This window comes from Numida meleagris, chromosome 18 (genome assembly GCF_002078875.1).
Source record: "Numida meleagris isolate 19003 breed g44 Domestic line chromosome 18, NumMel1.0, whole genome shotgun sequence".
Classification (NCBI taxonomy): domain Eukaryota; kingdom Metazoa; phylum Chordata; class Aves; order Galliformes; family Numididae; genus Numida; species Numida meleagris.
The window spans coordinates 1,119,707-1,143,670 of NC_034426.1; the positions used below are offsets into that span (position 1 = coordinate 1,119,707).

The 23,964-nt window shown below is 45.1% G+C and overlaps 1 protein-coding gene across 4 annotated transcripts in view; it reads right to left on the reverse strand.

Moving 5' to 3' along the window:
• The window catches only part of GALNT17 (polypeptide N-acetylgalactosaminyltransferase 17), a 190,118-nt gene that overhangs the window by 38,301 nt on the left and 127,853 nt on the right, over positions 1-23,964 (reverse strand). The window contains exon 1 of one of the 4 annotated variants that reach the window (XM_021415779.1): positions 18,182-18,214. The exons of the other annotated variants lie outside the window; for them this stretch is intronic. Within the exon in view, the coding sequence (XP_021271454.1) occupies positions 18,182-18,199 (18 nt within the window). The 5' untranslated portion in view covers positions 18,200-18,214. Of the gene's footprint in view, positions 1-18,181; positions 18,215-23,964 lie in introns of those variants that run through there. 4 annotated transcript variants of the gene reach the window in all.

The window sequence follows — 23,964 nt, forward strand, 5'->3', positions numbered from 1 at the left end:
AGTCGCTGCTGGACAGCCCACCACCAAAGTGAGGACTGTGCCAAGATCCATGTGTTCGCCCTCAGAAAGCTCAGCACCAGAAAAAATGCATCTGTCTCAAGACAATATATAATGCAATGGGTTTTGTTTCCCTTTTCACAGAATCACAATGCTGCTAAGGCTGGCAGGGACTTCTGCAGACCCTGCAGAACAACCCCAACCCCAACAAGCCTGCAGCAGGTTGCTCAGGGCTGGGCCAAGCTTTGAGCATCTTCAAGGATGGAGACCTTACACCCTCCACAGTCCTCTCACATTTGCTCAGCTTCCTACACTCAAGGGCAGCCCATGGGTAGTGGTTCTTGATAATCAACCCGTCCTCCTGGACTTCCCCTCCAGTTTTTCCTACTTTTTATTTTTTAAGAAAGGATCGATATAAAGTAACAGTGAAGTTGGATCTCTCTGAGCTGAGAATTCTCAGTGGCTCTATGAAAGCTGCATGTAGATACCACTCTGATAACACGTTATAGATAAGACATCACAGAGGCATGATGATTTTGGCTTTGTTTACTTGAGCATAAAAGCACTAGAAGCAATTTTCCTCTTTTATCCAAACCAGAAACATATTACAGACTCTCCAGATTCCATTAAAGCATCCAAGCCATGTTCCGCACTGCCACTCTTTAAAAAAAAAATCAATGTATTTAAAAAAAAGTGCCAACACCAAAGACTGCTTTCAGGTTGAACTGTCAAAATATTTCCCATGCACCGTGCAGGTACGCACTTATGACTGCCAGTCTTTCCAGATGTCTCCCCCAGTAACAATTTTATTTTCTCACTTGCTAATCTCTTTATCCATTTGGTAGAAACACTTCATGCTAATTGACGATTAAAGGCAAGTAAACAAGATGTAATTTCCAGCAGGACACCCACATAATGCATGCACAAGTCTACGCAGCTGACAAATCAACTAGGACTGCTGCTTTGACAGAAGCAACCAGAAGAATTTGGATAAACACACCATTAGGTCTACAGCTCCTAAACAGAGCTCCAGGTATTAGAACAGCTTTAAAATATTTGTTAGTATCCTTCCTAATAAAAAAATCTGCTGTAAGCGGCTTTAGCAATTACTGAGAGCCTCCCCTGGAAGCGGCAGCTGCAGAGCTGCTGCTCTCTGCCTGTCTCAGCCGTCAGCATTGGAGTCTCTGCTCCATTTCCATCCTTCCCTTCTACCTGGCTGCTTCCACACCAGGCTCTCCCCAGCCATTTCCACTTAGATGAAGAACCACGTTGAACCTTGGCATCTTGGTCCATTCTGAGGTTCACCTGATGCCAGGCAATTCAACTGTTAATTTTGACAAAGCTGTCGGGTTAGAAAAACTGAAGAGATGAGCTGCTCACATTGGATCTAGCTTTGCTGATTATCAAGGTGGGCAGCGTGACTGGCAGCAGGAATTTCGGGGCTTGGTACCTGGCAGCTTCCAGCTACCACGTCACCTCAAGAAGAACGCTCCCTGCTGCTTTCAGAGATGCCCTGGAAAAAACAGAAGTATTTTCTATCAGAAATAACACGGCAGCCTTGCACCGTGGACATCCCTGTGGCTGGCAGTCGCTGGATTTGCTGCCGGTGTCGAGGGGCCAGCGGGATTCACAACAGTCGGTTGCCCAAACCACAACACTGCTTTGTGCTCTTTAAACAAATGCCCGGTACTCTATTCCCTTATGTCTCCTTTACAAATTCAGCTGCTTAATTAGTTCACGATGAGTTACTGCATGCATTAATAGTAAGCCCATGAATAAGCATCATGCCTGCTGCCCAGCTCACAAAGGGGCTCCTTTGCTGAGCACGTCCACACTGTGAATTAAAGTTGGTGATAAAACGCAATCTTCGTGGGTTTGATTTCAAACATGCTCCTGACGGCACTCTGCTATTGCAGGTGCCAAATAGGAGCAATGTGAAGGTATTTTTTTTTGTTTACTTTTTTTTTCTTTTAAGGAAACTGGTTTAGAGGAAACGCCATATAGAAGAGGTCCTGGGCAACCTTCTGTGGGTGCTCCTCCTGGAGTAGATGGACCCAGAGGTCCCCACCAGCCTCAGGCAGTCCCATGACTTCATCTGCAGAGAATTAACAGCGTGGCAACCAGGAGCGTGGCAGAAATGCGACCAACACCTGGTTTTCAGCCAGGATCATGCGACCGTAAGCTCACCTGATCCTTAACGCCAACAGTATCTGTGATGCTAATTAGCCGGTAGCAATTACACGGTGTTACAATGACCTTGCATGTCATCATCTGATACTGCCATGGGAGGATGGGCGTTTCAGGGTGACGTGCACTCAAATTCTTCAAATTTGTTGCAATTAATTGGAGCCTGTGCTTCCTGAGAGCTGGGTCCATGGATATTCTCTGCTACTCCTTGCTGCACAAAAAGGTGCAGCGGAAGGTTTCTTATTCCCATTTTAAAGATAGATCTGAAGAAGGAAACAGCTGTGCTCAGCCGGCGTTCTGAAACAACTGGAGCCTGAAATAAATCTCAAGTGCTGGTTTTGTGCAAAGGACTGACCTTTCTGATGCACTGGAAATAGGTGATATGATGCATGTAGCACAGAGAGAAAGCAACAGTGGGAAGAACTAAGGGAAAAATAAAAAATAAAATAATCTTGTGTGTTTACTTATAGCCCCTCTCTGTATTGTAGGAGACGATGTCCCTGCTCACACCCTGTAAAGAACCACGGCCAGACATGAAAATTCCCTACGGGGACATGCAAGAATCATGGGAATGGATCTTTTTTCCTGATCAGGAAGCTCAAAGTGGCAATACTGGGTTTGACTTGCTGCAGAGAAGTCATTTTGCAGCTTGGAGCTCTGCCTTGCAGCACACGTGATGGCCCTGGAATGAAATGCAAGCCTGAACCTGGCCAGGATGCTCAACTCTATTGAATATCACCAGGAAAGAGGAAAGCCTGCATTTTCAATTGACCCTCTGGATATATTGCAGCTGTGAACAGGAAGAAAACAGAAACAATTAGCCATGCTGGGCCAGTGTTTCTGGCTTCAGTGAAGACTCCTGAATTTCAGTATTTCAGCTGGTGCAAGACACAGTCCATGGGAACAGCCACCTTCCGTGAAAAGCATGGTATTTATTTCCCTTTCATATTAATCACTAAAACAACCCCAATTTACCTCTCCCCCGACTAAAGCAATGATGTTAAGCTCCAACTTAACAGGAAGGGCAAAAGCACTGGGTGGGCACTGGGCAGGACAGGGGCCATCACAGGCACACTGTGTCCTACCAGCCCCACTGCAGGTCACCACTTGGCAGGGATCCTCGGTCCTTCATGTGTGATGCCATCAGGTTCTGAATTCGCAGCAGTCCAAAAGCTTTCTTGCATATAGGAATTCAATTAAGGAAGTGAAAGGCAGCCTCTCGCAGCGCTTTGCTCAGACAGCCACATCAATTTCTGCCCACAATTAACTGGGGTGAAAGAACAAAATGAAATCTCAGAGCAACCCTCATTCTCTATTGACTACAATTCGTTCTTTGCTTTTAGATAAAGGCCACCGTCAATCTATCAGCTTTGTCCAGACCAGTCTGAATAAGCATCAGAAGCAGGAAACGCTGAACCTGGTACTCAAACCAGGGAGAACTTCATAGTGACAAGAGAGAGAAACACAGAGGCTGCAAGGAAGCAGTGAGGGAGGTTATACAGCTTGAGGACAAATGCTATTCCTTGTGACAAGCTACATCTCCAGCTTCTTTCCTTGCACATTGTATATTTACTTCTTTGCAATATGTACATATATTAGTTCTCTTCAGTATTCCACATTCTATTGTTTTGTTTTTTTTTTCATGTAGTCCTCTGCTCAAGTCAGTTCTGTTCTAATACAGACTTCGGAAGCACTTTAGTGATGAAAGCAAGAGGACTGTGCTCCTGGCTGCTATGCTGATGCCTCTGTGACAAACGCTTCCCTTTCTTTTTCTATTTTAACTGCTAGTACTCAAAACTTATCAACTGTGATATTAAGAGAAAAGGTAAAGCAAGAGACAGGGCTCATTTATTCCTCTTGCTGCTTCACTTATGAGATGCCACCGGAGCCAAGACTGCTCATCATAATGTCTTTCTAGACGTGCAGTGAGGTTTTTTTACGTGAATTGTTCATTAAAGATTTAACTCAGATCGTAAAACTAATTTTACTCAGTGCTTCCAATAAGCCTCATCGTTTGGTGACCCCACTCCTTCCACATTCCAATATTTGCTGACAACTGGCTGGCCCAAATGGCCCAGCAATGCACTTCATCCCAGGTTGTCATATTCTCACCTTCCACAAAAAATGTAGCTTCTGGTTCTACAGAAGAACCAATGTTTCAAATGGTTTGATTTCAGAGGCAAAGCAACAGTAAGCATGCTCCTGAAGAAATTCAGAAAATTGGCTATTCAAAAATTCATTTTCCCATTGGGATTTTAACATCAATAAACAATCCCTTTAATGTCATATATTTTTTTTCTTTTAATCATTTTCCCATCATTTCCAGCGTTAAAAATGATTTAATGAAAAATAAAGAAGAGATACTCTGGACATGAAGGCATCTTGTTCAGTATTACTCACAGGAATTCTGCATTTCAGAATAAAAGATGATACAAACCAGAAAGCAGGACACATGAACACAGTACAATTCAATTGCAATGCAGTTCTGCAATTCGTGCCTCAATAGTTGGCTGCCTTCAGCTTTCATGACCATGCACAAATACGAAAGCATAAAACCTAAGAGAATTTAGCTTCAAAGTGAATTGTGAACTGTCCATGTTTTTTAAAAGTTCACACTTTGAACACATAAAATATTCTACTGCATGTATTTTCATTCACATTTATGAAACTTTATGAAAAAAAAAACCAGAGCTTAAAGTGCAACAAATCTGTCTCACTCTGCTGCCACAGGAACCACTGCTAAGTCCCTAGGAGATCCTAACAGCTGAGATATCTGTTATATGAAATACGAAACATTTATTTGCACAGCCTCCCCTCACAAGGGGGTCAACACAGCCTCCTTCTCTTTGACATGCCAAGTCTTGTCTGCTGGCCACTTTGTAGTGAAGAAGTGCTGAAATTTTTTATTTATTTGAGAGAGCTGCATTAGAGGTAGAATACTTCTGTGACAGTGATGGAAGACATGCTGAAATGGGTATCATCCAGCCAACTGCGTTCCTTTCTGAAGTCATTCCCGAGCTGCTTGAGCAATGAAAAGATCAAGAGACGTCGAGGGCAACCTCAGACAACAAAGCTGAGTGCAGAATATGGCCAAAAAACATGGGCAAGTCCACAGACTTTCTGCTGGCAGAAGAGCCACACTAACTAATTCTAAGCAAAACACGCCCTATTTCTAAGCAAAAATCACAAAATAAAATGTACCTGCAATACATCTCCCTCCACATCTCGCCCAGGAACCAGCTGTAATTAAAGCGACTCCACTCAGATGTGATCTCATCCAACATGACGAAACCCTTAAGACATGTTGGCTTGAGGAAGACGAGATCAGTCTGTGGCCAAAGCACTGACCTACTTTTTACTTACTCTTTCGAAGGAAGAAAGGACTGATACAGAGTGGGAGGGAGGAAGAGGAGGAAGGAGAACAAAGCACCTCGACTCCATTCCTCTGAACATAAAGCAGGCCAGAAAAACACCGCAGCAGCAGGACATGCAAAGTGCTGAACCACACTACCAAATCAACAACAGACAGGTGAGGGTAAGAGCATACACACAAACAGCCATTCCAAAACTGCAAAACGACAAATCCAAATCCCACTCCTGCAGCCCTATGTGATGCAATGAGCTCAGGGACACACATGCCCTGGGCACATTGGGCAATAGGGCCTTTAATCTTCTACATCTGAGATGGGTGACCGAGACTACCATCACAGTCCTTGGTCTTACCTCTGGATGAAGCTTTGTGGTGAAAGTCTGGCCGGTCAGAATGGGAGTCCCACACCTCCGTCCTCACCCAGCATCCCCAAGACCAGTCCAGCCACCACACTGACCCACAGCTTGCTGGGTGGCTCATGCTGTGGCCAGCACCATGCTGAGCTGCAGAACTTTTGGTCCATGCCCAACCCGATGATTTAGACGAGCTATAAAAACTGCAAGCTGGCTTCACCTCTTCTAGAACAGCTTGTGCCCATCCAAGTGCCTGCAATCTGGGCCAGAGTTGTCTCTTACTGACCTGCTCTTTTTGCTCAATATCATGTATCTGTTCTGCTGGCAAAAAATAAGCCTAAGAGTCAACAGGAGTTCATACTCACAACAACAGAATGATGGAAAAAATGTAACCTACAGATCCAGAAAGCTTGCTTCTTGGCTGCTGTATAGCCAAGAATAAAATCCCATCAGCTAGCTCAGCATAGAAGGTCAGTATTTTCCTGTATTACCTAAGACTTCAATAAAGATAATAAGGAGTAATCACAGCGCGCAAACATTTCAGCTCTTTGCTTGGATTATTTGACATGAGAAAAAAAATAAGAAAAAATAACTCCAGCAAAAGTTTCAAGAGAAAACTAACTTTGAAAAACTGGGCACTAGCAGCCAGTTAATGACACCTTTTGTTTTTGCTGGGCAAAACGCCTAGAAAGCCTAAAACTCCCTTTATTTTTCCTGATTGAACAGGCAGCTATTCAAGCTCCCCAAAAGCCCAACCACAGGAGTTGGGAAGTGATTAATTCTCCACCAGCTGACCCGCTGCAGCCTTTAATGTGTTTTCCCAGATAAAATTAGAAAATACTTCATTCTCCCTTTAATTTGCATGATACTCACCTGCATTTTCAACACTTATTACCACATTTGTTAGAGTATAACTAGGCTAAAGACCGAATGTGAAATTGAGTTTCATTTCCCAGACTATGTATTATACTTTAATTAATTCTAACAACTGCTTATAGCTATTAGCACTGTGCCAAGCTGGGACTTGTTTATATATACAAACATTCGTGGAAGCTATTTCTGCAGGAGTATTTTTGCAGAGAAGTGTTTATCCAAGTCCAAGTTTTATCTGAGATCTGAGGTCCATGGGTGGATGAGATTCCCCCAGCTTTGGAGCTTTTCCAGAGAAAAAGAGAACATTCAGTGTCCATGTATTTTCATGCTCATGCTCAGAGGGCTTTGCTTCCACAAACCCCAGCTCATATCTCCCCTTGGCTGTGGTCTCTACAGCCGCAGGGTGATGGCCACAGCACAGAGACTTGGGACAAGGTGTCCACAGCGTTAACTCCTCACCCAGCTGGATCCAAAGAACCCACATCCCTGAGGGAGTTTTGGGGCTGAAAGAGGATATTTCGTATTACTTGGAGCTGCCGGGAAGTATTTGATGCTGGTGGAGATGGATGTACCCAGCCCCACTTCCACTGCTGTGGGAGCATGGAACGATCCCTGAGAAACATCAGTGCTCCGCTTTCTTCTTTTAAGTAGGAAAAACAGTTTGTTTCCTAAAAATGGTTTCCATTTCAGTGTCAGGAAAGTAATATTCCAAGTGTCCTCTCTCCTCACTGAAACGACTCCATGTAATCCCTGCTGCGTCTGGTTTTAGTTCAGGAACCGTGTCTGCCCTCGCCAAACAACTGCGATAATTGAGACAAGGGAACCAAAAGGGGGATAAGAATTTACAGTGTTTACTCTGTCTTCTGAAAAGCTTCACTACAGTCCAGACTGTCATTATGGCAGGAGGAGGTGATTTCTGCTTCCACTGGCTCCCTCTTGAAACTGAGACAGACACGAAGAGAAACTAAGAAAAGCTTCGTCTTCTCTTTTTTATTGAGCCTTCAACAGTTAAGCCTTCGTCTGCGTGGTGCAATCTATATTTGAACAACGCAAGTGGGAAAACACATGAAATCCAATGATTTGTAACTGAAGACTGAGAATAAACAGATACTTTATGTGAGGTTTTGGGTTTACACTGCGAAGGCAGCAGGGGAAAAAATGAAAGTGCATTTAGAAGCATGATTTTTCTTAAAATCCTTTCCAAAGACTCAGGAAATAATCAGGCTGGGCAAAGTTTTGATAAGCAGCTTTCCAGTGCAGAAAGAAAATGTTCTTGATAATGTTGGCCAGTGGCAGAAGAAAATGGCTTCTGGGGCACTTCATTGCTACTAGGTCATGACATTCCTTCTGGCAGGATCTGCTTAGAAAGCTTCATCCCAAGCCAGCTGCCTGTAGCTCCCCCAGGTTCTCCATCACTTTTATTCCAAATTCCTGAAATTTGGGACACGAGGGGACTTTGTTACCAGTGGTAAGGCTTTCCCTGATGTTCCAGACCATGAGCATCTCCATAACACCAGGCTCACAGGGCTTTGCCTGGAGAAGACAAGTTGATCCCTCCTGAAACACTATTTCCACAAATAAAGTCCACTCTTTAGTGCTTGTAGTACCATCATTAGCAGCAGCGTTATTTTTTACCATCTTTTACAGTGATGTTAGGAGCAGAATCACAGAATCATAGAATTACCAAGGTTGGAAAAGACCTCTAAGATCATTCAGTCCAACTGTCCACCTTCCACCAATACTGCCCACTGAGCACATCCCCCAGTGCCACATCCCCATGGTTCTGGATCCCCTCCAGGGACAGTGACCCCATCACTTCCCTGAGCAGCCTGTGCCAGTGCAGCACCACTCCTTTTGAGAAGAAATGTTTCCTAACATCCAACCTGAGCCTCCCCCGGTGCAACTTGAGGCCATTCCTTCTTGTCCTATCACTGCTACCTGGGAGAAGAGGCCGACCCCTGAGTAGCTGTATGCTCTTCCTACCAGGGAAATGATCGGCTTTTCCACTCTTTCTGAGCTTGCCGGATGCTATACTCCAGTTCCCAAAAGGTGATTCCCTTTCAGGAGTTTTCTCCAGCTTTCTAATTTCCCAATACATTAATTTCCGCTATTAATAATCACTCACAGCATCTGATTGCCTGTGCAGCGTTCGCCACTTAAAAGGATTTCACATGTATCAAACACACTTTCTTGGGAAAGCATTTGATCTCAGGAACGTGCCCTAAATTGCAGCGAGTCCAGCTACATTAGCTCTCCGGGGCTTATGCCTGGTGTGCTGTAAATATATGGCTTTAAACATATCCACTTCTGATCTCAAATCAGAGGAAAAATAAAAAAAAATAATCCACTAAAGATGGGAAGCTTGGGAAGATGTGATGACTGAAAGCCTCCTTTGTTTCGAGGCTGAGCTGGCTCTGAACCAGAGCTCTCTTTCTAGAGACGGAGAAAGCAGTTAATTTGTTCTGCTACTGAAAAACAGATTAAAGTGCAAGGCTAAAGCACTGTAAATAACATCATGTTCCTTCTCAAAGCCAATCAAATGGGTGCATAAAACAAACAGAAACATTTTAAAATTCAAACGGAAAAGGAAAGAAGGCTGAATTTGCACAAGGCAGACCCAGCTACGGTCTTTAAGTAATTTTCCCTCTGGGATAGAAGCAGGAGCAACCTGTCTTCCATTCGGAAAACCCTCGGCACGACTGCACCTAATCCATCCTTTCAAGCTTTTCTTTCTTTCAAGTAATTACTGAGAGCTCACAGTGTATTAATTTAACGGTAGATCTCATCTACACAGTATGCTAAAAACTCCATCAGAAATCAGACTGGCGCTTGCTGAACACCACCTCTTCCCTCTGATCTGCCTGATTCCGGTGGTGCTGACGAAGGACAAGGGTCTTTTATTCATATGCAGGTACTCAAACACAGAAACTCACCTTAAATCACACCGCGGGCAACTGCAGGGCTGGGTGAGCAATGCACGGGGAACAATTTAACCACACTGGACAACCATTCTGAACTCTTCTGCTGCTTATGAACTGCCACACATTGATATTTATAAGCCCATAAAATATGGGGAACAGTCTGGGTACAGCAAAGCTGCCTTCAGGTATGTTCAGAGTGCATTGATGCACGCTATACACACGCCATGTGAATGAGCAGCAGGGGTTTAACAACTGATGTGGTGTCACACATGGATGCAACCAAAGCCAGACAACAGGGTGCAGAAAGTATTTAATAATCCCCCACACCATGACTGCACAAGTACAGCTCCGTAATGTATGGCCCTTCCCTCCCTGGTAGACTAATGGAAAACCAAGCTCGCCACTTTGCATTTCATTTGAATCACAAGAGACACTTCAGGAGGTAACAAATTGAACCAATTCTTGCCCTGTATATTTTCACAACAATAATTTGCTTTACTTTATGCAAAGAGTGTCATGAATATGTATTCCAATAGCAGCTCCCATAAATCAGAGCTCAGGGTGAACACACAGCACGCATCTCCTCAATTAGAAACCTGCCTTCCCTGGGGATTAAGCAGACGGTTGGCGGAAAAACACCAGGAGCCACTTTGTCTGTAGCAAAAGACTGAAGTAATGCTTTGCCCCATGCGTGGCCGTGGTCGCTCTTCCCACGCTCAGGTCCCCTAGGACCTGTTTTATAACATGCAATGTGTTGTCCAGTCCCAGATATTCACATGTCACGGATTCATCAGTCTGTAAAGCTCATCACAGCAAAAAGCACTTCTTCAAAACAGCCCAGCACTGCTCAGTGACATCTGGCCCAACCACGGGACATGATGCAGACATGCTGAGTCTCTTCCCTCCAGACTCTCCTAGGTTGGAATAATGCCAGGCAGGGAGATGAATTTTTCTTTCACAGCATTTTATATAAACAAGAGATATTTGTTAATGTAGCGTATTTCACCCAGAGACCATACATAAATGATGACAACGATGCTGGCGCGAGACAAGTTCATGCAAGGAGGTGCCACAGCTATTCACGTTAAACTGCACCAGCTGCCCTCTGCTATAGATTAAGCAAAACCCAGCCTGAAGATACAGCCTGGTTAACACAAGGCACTCTCGTAGCTCCTGGAAATGAAAAGCTCTTAACATGACACTCCCAGTCAGGACCTGGAGTCTCACAGTACCTTTTTCCCTACAAAAGACTCCAGTTGCATCCTCTACCTGACACAGAAAACCTGACCAGGTTGTGCTGCTTTGAGAAACCCAAGCAGCAGCGAGAGGGCAGGAAAACCCAGCACAGGTGCTGTAGGGCAGCTTGGCTGTTTGGGGCTGGCTTTAGTCCCAAAAACTGACATCAACGCCTTTGCAAGCAGTTCTCAAGCAACCCCGAGCTCATCGCTAGCTACTGGTTATATGCAAAACTGCGGTGTGGGCACCAGAGACTTCAGCAATTATCAAAGGGTGCAATTCTCCTGCTGAAAATCTGACCTAGAGAAGTGCAAAGGGCTTTTGCTATCACCAGCATCAATCTTACCATCTGTATGGGAGCTGCTGAGTCATGGCCTGAACCACTAATTGAGCACCTGGAGAAAAGACCCAGTCAGTCCTGGGAGCACAGGTGAAGGCAATTCACTGTATGACCAGAAGAGGTGGAGCCTGGCTCCTCTTGGGCCTCATTGAAGGGCTGACTGCTACTAAGGAAGGATCTCTTTCTGGAGATCCCTCCTTGGTGGAAGTCTTCCCCTGTGAACCCAGAATCTTCTGATCCAGGTGAGCAATCTATTTCCCTTCCCTTGTCGCACTTTGCTATCATGCTGGTCCTTCCACCTCTTTTTTAATGCCTTTTCCATTGAGTTGGTCCTTCTGATCACTACACCATCAAAGGGAAGGTTCAGCTCCAGCAGACCAGTGGTTTGACTCCGATGCTGTCCATGAGCATTACCCCAAAGCAGAAGCCAGAAGACTGACAAAACATTCAGGGAAAACACCATTACATCAGCCTCACCCGGGGGGGTTGTTCTCCATGTCATGAGTGGGCAGAACCACGCAACTTCTGAATGCCTTGAGAGCAGGACAAGGCCGATGCCATGCGACTCTGGTGATGTTTATACCACAAGCAGAAAGCCAACTCAACCTGCTCAAGGATGAGCCAATGGGATCATACAGGAAAGCCATGTGCCTGTCCATGTTCTATCTTGCTCTTCTGTCTTGCAGAACAAAAGGAAGAGCCTGCTGCTGGATGCAGTCCCACTAGAAACAAGAAGAGCTGAGGAATACTTTCTGGATACTCAAAAGATTTCTTGCACGGTACTCCAAGCAGGTGCAAGGCCTTGGGTTTCAGTGCTGCATGCTCACCATCATTCCTTCATCATCAAACAGTCTCTGCAATAAACTTTGGTTCTGCAGTTCTTTAAATTCAGCACTACTCCCCCATCCTAGGACGTGCTATTAATAACGATGAACATCTCAGGGATCTGGATATCACAGGTAATACCACATCCCATTTCAACAGAAAATTTCTACCTACTGTGATGATAACCAAGAGAAATAGGAAAATGCCTAGATAGAGATTGCCTTTTTATACATGAGAAACTCATAAAAACAGTGCTTTTACTCTATTTTATGTTTTAAGATTTCCCCTTAGCCAACGTCAAGGAGTTGCCATTTTCTGTCTACTGTGAATTTATTGTGGATCAGTTCGGAAAGCAGGAGAGCAGAAAAATGGGCATTTTCCACCAACTTCAGTTAGTACTCACTGCCCTATGCATGTTTATAGGGAAATACATCTGCTTACTCCTTTAAGATCCAAACGTGCCATTTCCAGGACATCACCATAATTTAAACAGCGATTCTTATGCAACGTGCAGGAACTGCAAGGCAAGATGTTATGAAATATGTTTTATATTTGTACATGCTTGGGAGGAACATTCATTCTCTTTAAATAGCACAGCCTTTCAAAGAAACTGAGACAGTAAAGACTCTCATTATCTACAGTGAGGGTCTGGTAATGAAGGTCTTATGGGCAGGTCCTCCCACCCGTGCAGACAGAGCTCTGAAAGGGGCAATCCCCAAAAACTCACTGCTGGCTTAGGCCCAGAGCTGGTTACCCAAAACAGGAGGCACATCAGTAGGGCAGAGGATGTCCAGCACCTCATGAAGAAATGCCAAATTTTGGCATTAACAGCAGTGCCAAAAAACACATTTGAGATGCCTGCTCCATCAGCTGCACCTCCACAGCTCCAGCGTGGGTGCTGGTGCTACCTGTACATCAGCTTTCAGACTAGCACACATCTTTATGGCACAAAAACCTCTCTAGAGCGGTTTAAAAGGAAAATGCTGACGCACGAGCTCCCACTGCAGAACCGGGGTGCCAAATGGGAAATTTCCACAAATGGAAACAGACAGAATCTTCGAGCATCTCTGTGAGTAATGTCGCCATGGGTCAATGGAGAAGCAACAGCGAGAAAAGACAAAATCAAATAGGAAAATCTGTAATGTCGGTCAGCGCTGGCTTCTAAGTGGCTGCGATGGGCTGGCAAGGAGAGCAGTGAGGAGGAGGAAGGCAGGCACTAAGCTGATGAGCAGGTGGAAGGCAGGGGGTGAGGGGTTAACACACAGCATGCTCCCAGCGGCAGAAGGGAGGACACTGCCTGCCTTGACGATGAAATGAGTGCAGTTTTGACAGATCTGGGTCTGCTGTGCTTAACCTCTCCTACGAGGAGATTTTGAGCTGATTTGCTCTGTCAGAAGGAATCGTTCCTGGCTGCGGAGCGTTTCCCTGCATATCATGATTTAGCTGGCGGCAAGGCACAGAAACAACTCGGAAATTACTTGCTGTAAACTTGTGTGCATCTTCAGGCTTTACGGCTTTTCCAGAGCCATCCTATAAACACACACAGGCGTTGTGGAGTGAGGATGTACAGACGGAGGTCAGATGAGGACTGTGCGATGCAGCTCTTCTCAGCAACCCCAAACGTGGGTGTGCGGCCCATCCAAACACCCACTGCAGGAGTTCAGCAGGATGGATCACTTCTTCATGTTATGAAGGACACATTTCCCCCCCAACCCCCAAGGATTTTCCAGTGAAGAAAGGTTCAAGAGGAGACCCTGAAACAAGGAGGCCTAGAGCTGCAGCATCACACGGCCACAGAACAATGCTTCCGAAGCGGCATCGCTTTGGCAAGCACTGCAAAATGAATGGAAGCGTGGAGTGGAAGAGGCCTGAATAAGTCAAGCAGGGATAACAGCCAGGAATTCTTCTCTTTGCCTTCAGCCAAATTCAGAGGAAGATTCTGAGATGTGAAGCTGGCAGAGGTCAACAGCCTGTGTTTGGTGAGCCTGGACCTTAAAGCCCATCCAGCCCAATCCCTGCTCTGGGCTGGCTGCCACCCACTGGCAACCTTCCCCATGCAGGAGCCCCTTCATGCTCCCTATTACTCCACCGCCCTTCCTTTCCAACCCAAACTCTTCCCTTCCCAGACACATGATCCCATGCTATGCAGCATGGGCCAGGTGCGGGCAGCCCCAGCAATATCCGTGCTTCACTCAGCTCCTTTCTGGACAAATCCCTGAGTACTTGCTGCCTTACCAATTGCCACTGGCACAGAGATGGTATTTCCAAAGGTGCCCACAAGGACACACTGAGCACCCATCCCCATGTCCCCAAAGAAAGGACAGAGTAAATTGCTTCATAAAGAGGATAGACAAACACTGGCAGAGAAATCAGTGGGTCACATACAACCCTACAGCAGATGTGTCAACTGTAACAATACTTCTCATTTAAAGTACCAGATGTCTTCAAAGTAATGTTAATTGAGAAACTTGCATGTATGTTTACTCCTGAGAGCCACAGACCCTTCCAGGTGATGACCAGGAGCATTTGTACAATGGGTTTTTCATGCTCTTCAGTCGACATCATCAGATACCCTTTATAGTCTACTCTATTTACATATACACACTTGCCAAGAGCTAAATGCTTTCAACGAGAATAATCTACTACACACTGCTCATTTGCAATGAAGTCTTCTCCTTCCTTTACAGTGATGCTTGCCAGTAATGAAAGCAGCTGGTCTCAAAATGCTCCAGGACTTACTCTTAACTGGAATTGAAATATGGAAATTCAGGGGGAAAAAAAATTCTTGAGATGTGCTCTTAAGCCAGAAAATCTGCAAAAGCAATATCATTCCCCTAGCGCAACGTCCAGAGATCTTCAGCCTTGGCTGAGGTCTCCTACAGCTACCAAAAAAATATTCTCCTCTCTCTCAATAAATCTACATTAATTTACACCAGCAGGATGAGTACGACTGAACACACTGCTCTACCAGATATAACATTAATTTATCTACAGTTCAAGCAATGGACCTAAGGGGTGTGTGCATCTGCTTGAGGAGCACGTAGTATCAATCACTACTTCAAATGCTGCTATAAAACCAGGAGTTTATGAACACCTGTTGTTTCGTTAATCATTTTATTTCTGAAAGCTGCACATTCAAAGTCACATCAACTTTAGGAGAAAAAGGAGAAGAGATGTAATTTTATGAGAAGGAAAGAAAAAGAGAGATTGATCGTGTATCACCATTACAGTTCCCTCTTCTAATGTTTCAACATCTACAGAAATTTAAAAGCCTCTCTGTATCTTCCTCTCTCCTCTGTAGCAATGATTGCCTTTAGATATATATACCAGTTACAGCAATATAGCTGAAAATGATGAAATGCCATAGGCATTTTATTATGCATTCAGGTTTTTAAGACTTGGATTAAAACCACACTGCAGAAGCCTGGTCAGTAAAGCTGAGAGAACTTCTGCAAAGATTGCAAAACTGACAATTTTCCATTTCACACTGAACATATCTCCCTCTTAAATGGTACAGGTCTTCTAAATTCAAAACCAATAAACACATTTTTCCCCTTGCGCAAGTCATAGAAAGAGCAAAGAAAATCCATTACACACACAGGGTACTATACCATGAACTTTCCAGCTGAAATCTAAGCAGAACACACAGCTGAGTTCTCTGGCCTGTTGCATAGATCTCTATCAAGGACGTTTTGCTCTCCAGCAATTCAACTCCATGACCTCCTGCTTGCACTGGGGACCAGAGTCAGCACTGAATGTCCCTTTAGTCAGTGTTGAGATTAAACATTAGGAAAATAAATTACTGAGTGGTGGTTTCAGCTGAGGAGTTGACCATCCTGTTAGGTTCTTGAATGTTCTTGTATCATACAAGTGATAATCCCTGAACAACTGTTTGCTCCTCTCATGTAATCTAACTAGACAACAGAACTCTTGGAGAAGACATGAGAAGACACTCTTCCATGTATTTGACAAAAGCAGCAGATGATGTAAATGAACAGTTTTGAAAGGCTCTCTGAATGGTTCACTTGGCTGATTTTTGACTGTCAGCAAAAATTACCATTAAGATGTCCTGCTTAAGAAGGCCTGTACTCCGGCAGTTTGCACAAATCTGAGTAACTGAGACCTCCTAGGAGGCAATTAGACAGGTTTGTTTTCTAAATAATTACTAAGTCTTTGGTATTTTGACACTTTTACTCCATGGCCTTAGAACCACTTAGTGATGCATCGTCAGGCAACAGTGGGGCCCTGCAAGCAGATGCAGGGATAGCCCAGAGAAGTTGTGGATGCCCCATCCCTGGAGGTGCTCAAGGCCAGGTTGGATGGGATCCTGGACAACCAGATCTGGTGGGTGGCAACCCTTTAAGATCCCCCCTAACTAAAGCCATTCTATGATACAGCTAATCTTTGACCAACAAGGAAAATAGACAAGGTCAGTAGGATCCATCCCCTCCTTATGTATGCTCATTATTAATATAAAGCAGCAGGGAAGTGATGCCACTTTCTGACAGGACAGCGTTGGACCCTTTTGGATGCCCTGATAAGACTGCTGGTCTCAGCCTCTCAGCCACAGATGCTCATGGCTTTGGGTACAGCTGCAAGAAGCCCTTGGTGAGAACAAGAGGGCTCGGGAGCTGTCAGGATAATTCAGTGCAAGAGCTGGAAGATCAGAGAGCCCTGCATATTTTTCCAGCTCTGGGTTTTTCAAATTGTGTTGAAAGGAGACATCTGTGTCGGCCATTAAAGCAGGCGAGAGAGGAACCCCTAGGGCAGAAGAAATGTGTCATCTCCTGTGACTCACCACTTCTAAGCACCCACTGGAGATGCCATGGGGAAGCAGAGATGAAGAGGAAACAAAGCCTGCCAAAACACAAGTTCACCAGGACGGTGAGATGTTACAGGATCTGGAGTTGGCTGAGCAGAAACCAGAGCTACAAGGAATGGTTTCTATGTGTTCACAGCCAAAGCCCAGGGCTGGCTCCTGATGCTGGAAAAATCCAGCGAGGAACACGAGCCTTCTACAAACCCACACTGAGTTTCAAGTACTAATGGCAAAAGGTCGAGTTTTCACAGAATCACAGAACAGCTTGGGTTGGAAGGGACCTCAAGAATCATCATGTTCCAACCCCAATGCCACAGGCAGGGCTGCAAACCACTAGACTGAATACTAGATCAGGTTGCTCAGGGCCCATTCAACCTGGCCTAGAACACCTCCAGGGATGGGGCATCCATAGCCTCTCTGGGCAGCCTGTGCCAGCACCTCACCACTCTCTCAGTGAAAAACTTCCCCCTGACATCTAAACAGAAAACAAATTTAATTATATACATTTACATGGTTTTAAACCTGAAATCCCAGGAAGGAGAGGGGATATAATTTACTTCTGGATGCAAACCTCCTTTGCATTTGTGATTCTACAGGTGCAAAGCCAACCTAAGCAAACCAGCCCAAAAGTGGACAGCTGATCTTCACATCTGATTTTTGATCTGCTCTCCTGGATTTCATCACTGCTTGCAGGGGACTGGGAAGAGCAAAATGCATCCCATCCACACAGAGGACCCAATGGAAGTCTCAGGGGGATGCTCCACACTTGGGGATTTGGACCAGTTCTCTCCATCCATTCTCCCATATCTGCAGTGACAAAGGGGGGAGGCACCACAGACAAACAGAGCACTTGAGGTTAACAAAGACACATCTGTGCTGCAGGATCCCATAAGCAAAAGGAGAATATCATCATATATCTGCCTTTGGTGGAGGGTTAACATCTCTAGCTGGAAAAGACATAGAGTACAGAGCTACCACTCACAATGTCCTTGCTAGGAATATTTAAGTTAGCGCTGCTTAAGCATTCTAAGTTACAGCACCCACTCAAGGAGGTCACCATTTAATATCCACCCCGGATGCTTCATCTGGAAAGCAAACAAAATGCATCCTCAGAAGCAATTATAAAAACGCTGATAAGCCCTTGGCACAATCAATACTTGAATGACACCAGAACAAGAAGACAAACTATACAGAGGAGGCAGGTTGCTATGCCCACTGGTTCAGAGATGAGACTGCTGCCCTGAGATACGTCAGACGTACCTGGAGCATCCTCACCATTCGGTGTCCTGGCCACTGGGGAGCAGGGAGGGGTCACAACCCCAAGGATCATTTTCCTTCTAAAGAGAACACACTGCAGGCCAGCGTGGGAAGTCCTTTGTTACGTGCTGCTTTGGGCGTTCTAAGACCTTCAGTCTTAGAAAAGCAGTGCTGTGGGCTTAGAATTCCTATTTTATCATTAAGTTGGGTATAGTTCAGATGAATTCTTATTTAATTACCCCTCTCTGCTTAAGTCTGTGGCTTTACAGAATGAAATCCCCATTCCACAAAAATAAACCTGGGCTCTCTGTGCCCGAGGCAGATCTAGACTGTTATCTCCTCTATAGGATTAGATCTGAATTCTTCATTATAAGCTGCATTATTTGCAGCAGTTTCTGCAGTGCTGGGAAATTCTGATTCTCTTTCTCTTTTTGGTCCCAACAATGAGCTTCAAAGCGCAGATCTGATACTGAGGAACTGCAGTCAGCACAAAGCAGTACTTCTCAGTGATGCAAAAATGCAAAAGAAAGTGATCTCGGCTTGATTGATGATGCTTCATTTGCATATGCCCACTAGCAGTACTTTGGTTAATTAATATGTATTTTGGGCCTGTAGATGAATATGAAATAATAGGTTTGTTATTGCAGCTTTAGGTATAAATTCATTCAATGAACAGGTTAGTTTACCTCCCAATGTCTCCTCATATCTTCTGTGCAAATAAGACAAAATAACTCCCCGGAAGGTGGTGAGACATGACAAAATCCAAGAAGGATGTACATATATTTTAAAGCCAGATGAGTTAATTAGTTCATAAAATGGAAACTGTTTGGAGGGAAGAAAAAATAAATGATGAGCAAAAACGCTTTCCTCCAACAAAACAAGGTTGCCTATATCATTTTGCAAATATTAACCCTTATGGCTCAAGCTCAACTCCAGAGGGCCCCAATCCAGAAAGGCACTTAAGAAGCACTTACATTTAAGCAGGAGCAATATTGCCACAGAAATCAAGAGGGCTCCCCAGGTGCTTAGAAGTTGAGCGATTTGCTGGAGCTCAGCCTGTGTTGTCAAAGGTGGAATTTCATTTTACTCCATGATTGGCCTCAGCAGCTTCCTGTGCTGGCTGCTTCTAACCAGTTCGGGGAGAAATTGGATGCTGAAAGTATTGCTAAAAGCCCTAGTGCAGGAAAAAAAAATACAAATATACACTTTCATTCCATGATATCTAATACCTCAACGTCTGAGTTCTTAGGCAAAGCCAGGGAAGCTTTGGTCAGACACCTGAACCCTTACAGGATTTGAGGATGGGATTTGGCTGACAGCTTAATACCAGCTTGCAGTGCAGACATCAAGCTGTGACATTTTCCATTGCCCTGGGACTCCTGGGAAAACCCTGAAGTCAAGGAAATAAATGAAAACTGCACTGTGTTACTGGGGTTAACCACCCTTTAGGCATTACAGCAGTGGTGTACCACAGCCATTAGATCATCTATGAGGTGATTGTCTCGCTATGAATAATAAATGTACCACGGGGAAGCAAAAAGTTCACTGCTGTGATAGTACTCACACTGCAGGGAGCTCTGTCTGTGAATGCTGTTCAAAATGAGTCCCACAGAGCACCACCTCTGCAGTCTCCACCGAGTAGCACAAGGACACAGCAGACTGAAGGATAAATGCGCTGGGAAACATAAATCACGCCTGGTTATTTCCACTGTTATTCTCCACGATGCACAGGGCAGGTCTCAAGCAATAGTGCATCAAGGGAGGTGCATTCAGCACTGGGCTTTTGCTGGTCACAAAAGAGAAGATTTATCCAAACTGCTGCAGGAGGTAAGCGACTGGCTCCCAGTGAATTTTTGCTGAGAATTTTGTTCCCCCTGTTGTACTGATGCAGTCACTCAAGTCTGCAGGTACTGAAACCAATCTGCCATGCTGACCACATAAGCTGATACTTCATACCACTGCCATTAATACTCCCAGAGTCCAAAGACACCCAACACATCAGACAATGCAATTCCTATCCCAGCCATGCTTCACATATAAAAAAGCTACCATGAATATGGTAAAACAAGCAAAGGAAGCTCAAGTACGTGGGATCTGTTCTGGTCAAAGCAAGCCATAGGCTGGATATAGCACAATGTGCCAGAGGCAGAGACCTTCCAGGGCGTTCTGCAAAGGTCAGAGACAGGTGACTGGCATACAAACACGCAGGACCAGGTTTCATGTTGTTAGAGGAACAGGCAACTAATGTGAAACAATCCATCACACCAGGCAAAAGCTGACAAATGAGGGTGATGTAAAGCAATCCCAACGAGTAGCATGCCAACCTCAAAGGGATTCAGATGTTCAAGGGGAAGCCCAGGAGGACACAAAGGGTCTTCCAGCAAAAAATGGGATGCTTCAAAGGCACTTGCAGTAGGCAGGGGGATCCTGGTGGAGAGGGCTTCCTTAATTTTAATTTGGGCATGAAGCTGGTGTTGCTGCAGGACTAGGACAATACTTGGTCATAAGTGCTTTTACTGACCTTCTGCTGACTCAGAAACACACATGGTCTTGCCATCACCATCAGGCTGCCAGCTGCCTTTCAACATCGCCAAGGAGTTCAGATGAACATGAAATCCAGCTGGAAAGGCTCAGAGCTGAGGCTGTGATTTCAGCAGGGGGTCTCTGAAAACAGTGGTTTTGTTTGTAAAAACCAACAGGTATGACCTGAAAGCCCTTGAGAAAGGATGACTGCAAAGCCTTACGGAGACACGGAATGTGCTCAGAGCTGGTTGGGAATTGGCTGGGTATTGCTACAAGCTTTTTGGTTGAAAATCACAGGAGTGTAACAGCATCGATTACATTTTCACCAGGAACAATCCTTATGCCTGTAGAACAATCTACAGTCAATGAAGAGAGAGCTTTAGCCTCATCCACAGTGACGATGATATCAGACCACTCTAAGGTCTGAGGCCACCTCCACACCAGAGACTGAGGAGAGCAATAAACCCAACCACGTGGCTCTGGATGAAGTAGAGCAGAGACCAGTGCATCCCACTGCCCTAGAAAGTGCATCACAAGTCAGGCTTTCTCATAAGAAAGGACAGACGAAAAGAAAATATTAACCTTTCCTTGCCACTCATGATGAACAGGGAGCTTTTGGAAAGCTTTATGAACATAATGGGATGAAAAAAAAGCATTTCTCATCTTGGTTTATTATGAACCTCATTTATCGGTGTGTAATTTCATGTCAATTTCTCTCTTGGTATTTCCCAAGTGTGCTTTTTGTAAGAAGACAAAGTTCAGTTTGGCTCGGAGTTGGTTTTTAGGAAGACACAAGCCTGTTTTTTGTTTTATGGGGTAATTTATACCCCAGACATCATAGGCACACGCACAGAGTAAATGCACTGCTGCTCACCTTGTGTAGTGAAGAGTGAAAGGAGAAAGCAGATTTCAGAGAACTATTGTTTCAAGCACCCAGAAGTACTTAAAGGACAGCTGTCCTCCAGGGAGCAATGCTGTAACACTGGTTTCAGGGGGTCTAACTTGGCTGCACCTCAGCAATTCCTGACTGAAGCCGCCAGGCACTCATAGCCAGCAGCACTCCGGCTCATCCATCATCTCCCCATTAAGGAGGACTCAGTGCTGGAAATGTGAGGGAGGATGAGAAGGGATGTCCCAAGCTGCTCCCACTCAGCAGGGCCCAGGAGGCCCATAAAGAAGCAAACCAATGTGCCTTGCAGTGCAGAGGAGAATACATCAGTTGGAAAGGTAAGGAATTCCTTTTTCAGCTGCTCATGCCCGTCATTGTTGCTCAAGCGGAGTTAAGTAATTAATTTCTGTGCAAGAACAGAGGGTGAACTCCAAAGCATGTCTATGCCATGCCTTGGGACTTCACCTATGCCAACGTTTTCACCCCCAGACATGACGTTCTATGGTGAGTAACAACAAAACAAGCCTTTGCCCCACACAATCCTTGATATGCCTGCTGATGTGTGAAAGCCGGATTCCACGTGTCAGTGTGCCCCTGCCCAGACAGTCAAACAATCCCTCCTGCTATGGGAAAGTTGAGTGGGACTGCGCTGCAGGCATCTTGCCTCACCTAGAGGGGCCCAGGCATTCCCCTCTGGGGATGTTGGGGTGTTGAAGGAATATGGACAGGAATAGATGCATCTCTGGAGCAACAAACAGGGAAGAGTGAAAATTCAGGAGCCCTGAGTGAGAGCATAAAGGGCTCATGGGGTGGGTGTCATGCACATGAAACACAGCGTGTGGTAGAAAAAAAAACAAAACCTGTCTGTCCTGAGGATACTGGAGGTGCCAGACACTGGGATATGGGCAGAGTGTGAGCACATTGCCTGAGGAGACTCTGGAGCAGCCTTACCAGACAACATCAGCATGGTCCAAATACCACTGTGACAAATTCAGTGGAAGAAACAGCATGGGAAGGCTCTGTTCAACAAGAGCACAGTTGGACCAAGCAAAGACCTCTCTCAGAAGCATAAATGAACCAAACCACTGAGCCTCAAGGAGCCTCCATGGCCACATGGCCTTCACAGTAGCACTGTGGAGCTGTGCCTGCTCTTCACATTGGGTTTCTCCACCCAAGCCCAGGATGATCAGGGTGGGCTCCAGCTCCGATCCAGCATTAAACCAAGGCCTGGCAGATCCCTAACTGCTTGCCAGAGGTGTGTTGACCCTGTGAAAAATCAGTAGGAAGCTGATGCCTGCCAGTTTCAAGGGAAGATAAGGCATGGCTGAGTCCTAAAATGGATTTCTTCATCCGCCAGTCAATCTCATCCACAACTCACAGCTCATTGCACGCGAAGAGTTATCATCTTTCCCAGTAAAGATGATCGGTGTCTTCCCGGCATAAAAATCAACTTGTCAGTAAAAACACTAGAATCAAGTGGGGTGAAAAGAGTGGTCCCTTCCCCCTCCGTCAGCGGTAACAGGCAGGGATGACAAATCATTTTCGATCAAGAGGAAAGAGAGAGGCAGGAGCACTGCGGCTGTCTGCCTGCAATCTCCTTCCCCACGGAGGGACAGCCCTAAAGCGGCCGGCACTGCGGCAGTGATCAGAGCGCTGCAGCTCCCGGTACCGAGGGTTAGAGCCTGGTTAGGAAATAATCAAAATACAGCTCCATTTCCATGGAGATAGGTTTGATGAAAATGCATCTGAACAGTTTGGAAAACTACGCCGGAGCTTCTTATAAAGCATTTTCAAGCACCTACAGTAAATACGGAGCTGACAACTAAAATGCCAAACATAGGGTCTGAAGTCATACTTGCACTGATTTCTGCTCTTAAAATAAATGCATGCAGTGATTGGATATTGTTCAGCGGTGGTAATATTTCTTTCAACTGCACAACAATCTCTCTGAAGAGCAAAATCAACTTCCCTGGCAGGGATACAGGTACACATAAACAGACTGTGGCCATACACGAAGGTAATACATTACTGGCGTATCACTATTTCTAAAGCTATATTTCTAAGACCTTTACCAAGGTCAGTCCTACTCTGCCTCTTACTTTCTTCCGAGTTAACTCAATTTTCATTTGGAAAGAGCCCTAAGCCTCAATTTCTAAGTGGATTTTGGTGCCTGGCTGATAAAATACTTTATAAAAGCTAGTCTTAAGTTTCTGTTGTTGGTAGGTTTAGGGCTTCTTGTGCTTTACTTCTTTCAAATGCTTCCTACACTTCAGGATTCCCTGGGGCCTTGGAAAGGCACAGGTTTCACCCAGGTTTATGTCCCCAGCTTTTCTAACAGAGTCCTGCCCCAACTGCAAGATTTCTCACCCCTTCC